We start from the raw sequence: 9,272 nt of genomic DNA, 5'->3' as shown, positions 1-9,272 counted from the left end.
ATGAAAGAGTTTATTTTCCACAGGAGGGTTTGAAGCGAGAGAGAGAAAGAGAGAGTGTGACGGAAAAAAGCCAGGGGGAGCCCTGAGGTGAGGGCGATATGGACCCAAGGAAAATCCTGCTATTCCGCTGAGTTGTAGAACAAAGCTTTAGCAACCTGACCTTTAGAACTAATCCAGGATCGTTCTAATTCAGCAGAGATTAAAGGCTCTCATCCCATGGGCACACTGACACCCGGGGTCTGTCGCCACACTCGTCCACAGAGAGAGAGAAAGAGAGAGAGAGGGAGAGGGAGAGAGAGAGGGAGACTGAGAGAGAGAGAGGGAAAGGAAGAGGATTATACCCATAGTCACGACCAGCAGGACCTACTGGATAGCAGGTCCCTGGGTATTTCTTATGATATTCTATTATCTATCATTCTATCATTCTGTTTTTGTTTGTCACCTGAGTACTTTTATTTGCTTTATTTGGTTTGGTCTGTTACCAAACTGTAGTCCAATTTTGCTTGACTTTCCAAACTGCCTGGATGCTGTCTGGACTGTGAAGTGGGTTATGTAAATAAACCTGACCTTTGACTTGACCCTGAAGGGAACTAAGACTAGATACACACAGCAGGATTTCAAGGCCACGCAGGCTCTTGGCTCTCACTCTAAACTGGAGCTGGTTTCCCCTTCTACTTGAATGGTACTCCTGATATTGTGCATTTCTACAATCTTGTTAACTTTCGGATCAAAGGCACTCCCTTATACCATGAATGAGGTTTAGATCTTTAAACACTGAAACTAATCAACATTTTTTGTCTCATAGAAGTGGCCATGGTTCTGTAGTTAGCCATGGAACTGAGTGGGATAATTAAAACAAAAGGATGAGCCATGAAGGGCTCTAAGAACGTCCTGACCAAACACACTTACACTTGCACACACACACACACACACACACACACACACACACACACACACACACACACACACACACCCACACACACACACACACACACACACACACACACACACACACACACACACACACACACCCACACACACACACACACACACAAGCACACACACACACACACACACACACAAACACACAAACACACACACACACACACACTGAACCAAGATAAGAGAAACCAATTTAACACTAGTCATTACGGGTTTCAAAGCACAATGGATTTTTCCTCTCTCCTTTCCACACTGGTGATCAAAAGACCAGCTCTTTAGAGATGATCATCAATCAAAATCATTCGAAAGAATATCAGAATTCACAGATTCCCCCAGACCAGACACCATTGATCTCTGAGCTGATCAGGGGTATTGACGGCATGCGGGAGTCTGGCTGAGGCACAGACAGGTTGTTTACCTGATTTAAAGCTTTTAAGGTGAAAGCCCTCATCAATCTCAATCACACAGTCATTACAGCACTGGTCATTTATTATTCAATACAATAATTAGTTCTGCATATATCTAATATGTGTGATTAGCTCATCTGAAAGAATTTAAATGGACAGATTTGTCTTTCAGTGTTGTAAAACCTGTCCTGAAACTGAAGCATCACAGTTCTACACAGATCAATGCCAACATATACAATTGTGTAGAAAGAATATAAATAAATAAAGCTGAAATAGGCTTCCGTTTACTTTATGTGAATGCTGCATGACTCTTCAAAAATGTACTTGGCAACCTAACAGTGCCCCCTGCTGACAGTTTTCTGACATAGCATCCTCCCGAGCATCCATAGGCACAAGTGGTCATGTTAGACAGCACTACAGGTGTGTAAGTGTGCATTCGGTTCACTACATAATCCATAATATCTCTTTCCAGGACAGCACTGAATCTCAGTCTCACCTGTGTGGCATCCTTTACGTTTACCATCTTCTTGGTGGTCGCCACGTGACCCACGATACCCATGTCCAACGGGTAGACGATCTCGCTGTCAGGCGGCACCAGGCACTCCTCGAGCTTTGCGTCCTTGTGCACGTTAAAGAGGCGGGTGGCCAGCTCGGCCACACCGTTGCGCTGCCGGTACATGAAGAGACTCATGCGGTCGGCACGCAGCATGAAGCTCATGTGCCGCATCACATTGAAGGTGGCATGCTCCATCTTGTAATCATCTTGGATGTCGCGGATCAGGTCAAACACGATCTCACTCTCCTCAACCGAGCTGAGAGTGTGGAACGCTTTGAAGTCAACCTGTGCACTCTTACCGCCCAGCAAGTCCGAGATGACCTTTGGGCGGAAATTGGCGTCGTAGTACTCCTTGGCGAAGGCCGGGTTGCTGTCCAGAAACTTCTCGGCCACGTCCTTGTCCACAGCAGCCATCTTCTTGTTTTGGTGTGGTTAAAGAAAATGTAGATTTGACTTGTGTTTTGCGCTGAGAACTAGGGCTTTACTGCTGCAGCTGAGTTGGCCCTCACCCCTGTGCCCTGCTGTCAGACTGCAGGTAGACAGAGAGAGGGTTGGAGATTAACAGGATTGTTTTAAACAGGGGTGTGTGTTCCTAATCCTGTATCCTATTACATCTTCTTGGGATTATGAAATGTATGTGTCTGAGGTGGACTCACCTGATAAGACACGGCCTGAAAAATAGACTGAATGAATGTGGTAATGCTCCTTCTTGTGGAGCGCACAATTTAAATGATTAAATGAAGCTCTGCACTCTGTCAATGTCTCCAACTTGCCCCCATTTTCTCTCTGTTTCTTTGTGAGGGTTTTAGTGTAATATAAACATCAAATCGTGTGTATCAGATCAGATTGGTGTATCCTGTGCTGGTGTCAGTTGGTATCTGGTTGCTTTTTTACTGCAATAAACAACACCAACAACATGGATATAGCATAATGCAAAGGGTTAGTTAAGTATACTAATGTAAGCAGTGACAAACACCAATGGTGAAGCACCATTAATCCAGAGAAGGAAACATGTTTGGACACTGGTTTTGTATCGATCTTAAGCGGCTGTAAAGACTAATTATCTAAAGTCCTGTGCTAACAGCATTAGAAACAAACACAGAAATGTTTTAGCTGTGCCAGAAACGACTGCTATCTACATCTAAATAAATGTGCAATGGAGTGCCTTGACTGGATGACTGAAAACAATCCTTACAGTATACCTGCTGAAGACTACAAACAACAATAAACAACACAACAATTTACAAACAACAGTGATATAGAAACGAGTGTTTTAAATCAGAAAAGCATGTGGTTAACACACAAGTCAAGTCAAATGTATTTATAGAGCACATTTAAACACAACTCATGTTGACCAAAGTGCGGTACAATTAATTCACAATAAAATATAAAAACAAATAGAAAAAAGGATCAAAACCAATTACAACAACAATTAGATCACAAAAATATATAAATATAAAAAAACGGAAGCAACGCCCTCAACTAAGCATCTACTGTACATAGGCTACACATAAAACAAAAATATACAAATGATCAACTCAAATTAGGAGGATCCAAATGCTAAATAATAAAAGTTGGTTTTAAAGCCTGGACTTGAAGGAGTCAATAGAGGGGGCTGACCTTAAAGAGAGGGGGATGCTGTTCCACAGTCTAGGGGCTGCAACAGAAAAAGCCCGGTCACCCCTGGATTTAAGCTTTAACATAATAGTGTGTGTTAAGTAGCCTATTAGGCCTACACATACACTTTAACATAATAGTGTGTCTTCACAATTAGTCTTGTTTCTGTGCGGCAACATCAAGTTCAGCTGGTAAAGCAAGGTGCTGCAACACTAAGGCTGAATCCCATTTCTCCCGCTACCCCTTCGTCTTTCCCCTTCCCCTCCGTTTTGCGCGTTCATGTGGAGGGGTAGTGCTGTCCCAATTCACGTTAAGACAGAGGGGTAGGGGAAGGGGAAGCGCTTTCTACCGCTCCAAACGGAGATTTTCCGAGGGCACACTTCAAACGGAGGGGTAGACTGATTTCCCTCAATGCATTGCGAACCCGTGAGCATTAAAGAAGAAACATCGCGAGAGTCAATTTAAAAATGTCGGAAACAGCAGGGAAAGCATCAAACAAATGAAAGTATTTTCTTTGTAATTCATGATTTTAAAACTTGTTTGATGAAATGTTGCATTGTGTAAATAAGAGCTGCAGGCACCATGTATGTTTATGTCTGGTGAGTGACAGCTGTCGCTCTCCGGTAACGTAACAGCTGACGCAGCGTACTGATGACGTACGTAAGTGTTGAAGTGCTATCCCAATTCGAAGGGCTAGCGTTTCAACCCCTTCCGCTACCGCTCCGTTTGAAAAAGCGAAGGCGAAGGGGTAGGGGTAAGGGTAGCGGTAGAGATGAGAAATGGGATTGGGCCTAACATTGTTTGATACGAACAAGACATCCTTTGGGTACATTAGCCTTGTTTCTGTAGCTTCGCAAAGTGATGCAACACTCTGCTAGAGAAATTTGCTAGCAACACCAAGCTCGACTGGTAGAAAACGTTGCTAGCAACACCAAGCTCAGCTGGTAGAGAAAGTTGCTGCAACAGCAACATTGTTTTATACGCAGGGAGCACTAGGGCAGGAAAAAAGGAAATCTGTTCAACACTTCTATGTTTCTTTGGGGCAACGTAACTGTAAAGGAGTTAAAAGGCCAAACGCTCTCATACACTGGTGATCTATGAGGAAAGGTGCTTTCCAATGACTCCACTGTATGACACTTCAAGTTGAAAAATGAAGTCTTACAGGAATTCCAACAACCATGCCCAGAGGCAAAAAAATATTCTTAATCTCCACAGCATCACAGGTGAATATTGTAAAGGTAGTTTACTGCTTGATAGTGTTCAGCAGTTTACACATGCATCTTCTGGAGGATGTCCTGTTGCTGCACAGGCCTAGCCTGCTATAGCCAAGTGTGTTATGCAGTACACAGCCATATTCTATTCCCTGCTACCGATCATAGTTCCTAACAACAACGTACTGTATACCAGCAGCCACCCGGTGCATCAGTTCAATAAACGTCTCTACAGGCTACGATAAAGGCGACGAGTAAAGTACTTGAGGCTGACAACACAAGCCGGAATGTCAACATCAGTGGTCACATGACAAGTGCCTTCTCCAACCACGTGACCCTCGCCGGCTTCATATGTCATGAGGTATACGCAAATGCCATTCAAGCAGAAACCAAGGGATTGGTGTAGATACAGGTAAGGAGGCAAGATGAACCCAATTTAAAAGTACCCGTGTAATCCCTGACTAATTCGAAAGCATAACAGACATCGGTCGGTGGTGAGTAGAATCACACTAATGATGTTTGTCTATTTCGGAGACTTTGAAACGTCACTTAAAAGTTGTAAACATTTTTGAAAACTCGCCTTAGCTGTTTGCTAATGTTAGCTTGGGTAATTAGCACGAACGTGGACACGTTGCAAAGTCTATGCACGACTGCTGTCAATGGTCTCTATTCATAGTTAACACCGACTTAAAACCCCGACTAGCCAACTGGTGTCTACTGCCATCTTGAGTCTGTTTAAAATTGAAATGTTAATGAACGATAAATGTTTACATATGACTAAAGTGACTTAGAACTTGTTAACATATGATTACCTGACCTTGTCTTTACAAAACAATCCTACGTTGCTATTTTTCTGCCTGGGACATTGGGAGCCTTTATGCCCAGTGACTGATAACGGTCTCTGTATCGAAAGAGGGCGTGTCGTCTGATTGAGGTTGACAGTTGAAATACTTGTTGTAGTTGATGAAGAGACGTGTGCTTAGGGGAAGAAGGTCTACCAGCTTGACAGTGTTTTTGCACATTGGTAGCCTACACTACAGTCTTTGTTTTGCGATTTGAGGAAAGACCAGTGGGGGCTGGTTCAACGGCAGTTTCAGGTTTTCCTCCGCGCGCAAGGGCGAGGAAGGTGCTATAACTCAATCCTGCAAAGTATATTTTCAGGTGAATTTTCTTGTACTTCAGTTGAGACCAAATAAATAACCACACAAAGTGGTTTGACTTTTCGTCATATTGAGTATTAAGAGGCGTTATCGAGAAGATGGTGAGAAGTTGACCACAATTAGCCAGCACTTGTGCCAATTCCAGACATAGTAGCTTTTTCTATTTAAAGTGGTTGGTACATAAATCTCTGTGAGTGTCACCACTGAACTATGTTGGGGGAGTATCCTATGGGTTACACTTGTGATTGATATGAAGCTATTGGATCAGAAGGAATGCATTCTGCTGATTTCACAAAATTAGTTCCTAGAATTTTTTTCTTATTACTGAGTAGTTTTCCAAGGTTTCACTGACCTGAGGAAGGAGATGTAACCAAACCCTTGCTGGCTGTGTGCCTGCCTAACACCGCTGATTAAAAAACAGAGAATGAGTTATTGAATTGTCCGTAATGTTTTTTTTTACTTTATTTTATTTTAAAGTAGTGTGTATTGTAACACTAGGTCTCTATTGCTTGTAGCTTGATTGTTTTCTCCTTTATGCGTCACTTTTGATAAAAGCATCTGCTAGATGTAATGTAACTGTATTTTAGTAGGCTGTCCCATGTGACCTTATATCTTTTAACCCTTTTTTAGATTGGGACAGGCAGTATTTTGTAGTTGTGTAAATCAGATGCCAGTGTTAACTCTCAGCCAGCTTGATTTCTGTAAAGGTGAAGGAGAAGTCCTTATATGAAATACTTGGAATTCTTGCTAAAAACCTAAAAAGCATGACGGCTAGCTGGAGCCATTTGTGGACAATCGTGTTTTTAACCCAGTTCATGGAGCGTTCAGTAATAGAAGAAAGACAATAGCACAAGTGCAGGAATGTAATGCAAACAATCGTGAAAACTGCCTTTGAATTGTAGGAAAGATCCTATTGGCTGATTGCCTCTCACTACCACTGCTGCCTCCACTGAATCACAGTGTGACAGTAGAAATACTGCAGGCCTACCGCCCCTGCTCTTGTGTTTTCATGGGGATTTTGTCAGGGGTAATGTCAAGCTGCTGGGAAAACACACGCTCACACACACACGCTCACACACACACACTCACACACACACACTCACACACACCAGGATACACAGCCTACACCCAGTTTCCATTTGCGGTCCACAGCTGAGCAGCAGCATGGGACCTGGCAGGGGCTTAACCCTGATCATCCTTCCTGCCTGGGAAAAGACCGCAAACTGTTAGACTGAGGAAAGACTTACTTCTGTTTTACTGCTGAAATAATCCCATAACAAACAGGCTTGAATTTATGACCTGCAGCTCTGATTGTTTGTGTGTGTGTTTTTAAACTGATAGTTTTTCCTGGTTGTTGGTGCAGTGAGCCGCCCCCACCCCTGGCTTCCCCCTGCCTGTAGGATGAACTTGAGCTGTCTCAGATTTACCCCCTTTTCCACCAACGTCGGGGGGGGGGGGGGGGGGGGGGGCGTTACTGCCTAATGCTGGTTCGCTTTTCAAGAGTCTATATACTGTAGCCGTGGCATTGCGTCACTGTATATGTCTCCAGTGTTTCCCCTACAATGATATTAGGGTGGCGCCCCGCCACCCCAACGGCCCTGCCCGCCCCCCCTGGAAGCTCAAGATAATTGTGATTTTTAAAAAAAAAAAAAATTTTTATATAAATATAGCGCCAGATCACAAAATAAGTCATTTAAGGTTACCTTTACCATAAAACATGTAAAATTATACTTATTTTTGAAGTAAAACTGCTTATCCTAACCCCTAATCCTGAAGTATAATTGTTGCATACTGTTACTGTAAGATGTTATATTGACTGCTGTCATTAAAAGAAACACATGAACATCATAATTAATTTAAGTGTTTGTGTCTGCCGCCGCGGCGCATCGCGCCCCTGCCGCCGCCCCCCCCCCCCCCATCCCCAAGCTGTAAACCTAGGGGGAAACACTGCGTCTCTGTGCTTCTGTGTACGTCTCAATTCTTTTTTGTGTTTGTTTAAAAAAAAAAAATTGTGTTTGTTTTAAATAAAAAAGTTTAAGGTTCATGGTTCTAAACCAGTGTTTGTGTTGCTCTGGAACCGGATTTCCTGGCCGAGAGCCTGTTCTTTGACTGTCTCCTGTCCTCATTCTGTATTCTGAAACAGGTTCCAAGGGGGAGCGCTTGCCGTAACACCCTGCTGGGTGTTGGTTGGTTTTGGTTTGTTTTGTAGATGTCTCCTCCTCATGTGCCAAGCAGCAGATGCTGGAGTCCCTCCGTTCTACTCTCGTCTTAAAGTGTTTCTATACCCCAGCTGTCCCTTCTCATGTTGCCCAGGGGGTTCTCATGTTCTAGAGGGAGTTCTCATGTTGCCCAGGGGGTTCTCATGTTGCAGAGGGGGTTCTCATGTTGCAGAGGGGGTTCTCATGTTGCCCAGGGGGTTCTCATGTTGCCCAGGGGGTTCTCATGTTGCCGAGGGTGTTCTCATGTTGCAGAGGGGGTTCTCATTTTCTAGTGGGGGTTGTCATGTTCTAGAGGGGGTTCTCATTCTAGGCCTTTTGGGCTGGCCATGGTCCCGCCTCATTATCAATCTCCTACACTTTACTGGGACCTCACTGAAATATAAATGAATGTTTTTTTACTTTCTAGATCTTTCTGAGTTGAGCATGTCTAAGTGTGTCTGAGTGTGAACGCATGCACATCAGGCATACTCCTAGACTCTGATGTGACTGCTGGAATATCTCAGTCTAATTGATGATATTCTGATTACTGCGGTAGTTCAAATATTGACTAAGGGAGGGTTCTTTTGATAAGGGTCAAAGGTTGTATTAGTCAATAGATTAAATGCGGTGGCCTTTCACTTCATGGTGAAAGTCTCTTGCGATGTTTACACATGAAGGCTAGTAGTTAGACAGTGTACATGGGTCAATGGAATAAAAACCACATTACACGCTAGATACTGCAGATAAGGATTGGTAATAAGAAAGTGATTTTGTGTCCTCAGTGTTCAGTACTAAGTATGCTGACTTTAATTTCAGACTCTACGTTCCAAACATGAACAATGCAGGTCTTAACTCCGGTAAACAGTGTCTTTTCAGGAGAGGCACATGTATGGGGTTTGTGCCTGAAAAGTGAACCTCTCATATAGGGTAAACCTCCTTTCTCTCTTCTGTCCCTTTACTAGGCTCGCCCCAAGCCCATGGGCCCCTCTTTATGAACTGGGTTCTGATTAAAAGGAGTTTTTCCTTGCCATTGTCGCCTTGTGCTTGCCTTAGGGGGTTCAGGCCTTGGGTTCTGTAAAGCAACTAAACAATTTCTACAGTAAATTGCGCTACATACATTAATATAATTGAACTGAATCTCTCTCTCTCTCTCTCTCATAGGGGCGAGGCCGGCACCGAGC

At 43.5% G+C, this 9,272-nt stretch overlaps 1 protein-coding gene across 1 annotated transcript in view; it reads right to left on the bottom strand.

The window, feature by feature from the left end:
• pde6a (phosphodiesterase 6A, cGMP-specific, rod, alpha) overlaps positions 1 to 2,319 on the bottom strand; it is a gene marked incomplete at both ends in the record, with an annotated part of 18,019 nt that extends 15,700 nt beyond the window's left edge. The window contains one exon of the mRNA XM_080843049.1: positions 1,846 to 2,319. Within this exon, the coding sequence (XP_080699175.1) occupies positions 1,846 to 2,319 (474 nt within the window). The remainder of the gene's footprint in view (positions 1 to 1,845) is intronic.
• Positions 2,320 to 9,272: the final 6,953 nt, after the last annotated feature.

Source organism: Sprattus sprattus (genome assembly GCF_963457725.1).
Source record: "Sprattus sprattus genome assembly, chromosome: 8".
NCBI lineage: Eukaryota > Metazoa > Chordata > Actinopteri > Clupeiformes > Clupeidae > Sprattus > Sprattus sprattus.
The sequence above is the reverse complement of the archived record's forward strand: the minus strand, read 5'-3'. Positions and strand labels throughout refer to the sequence as shown.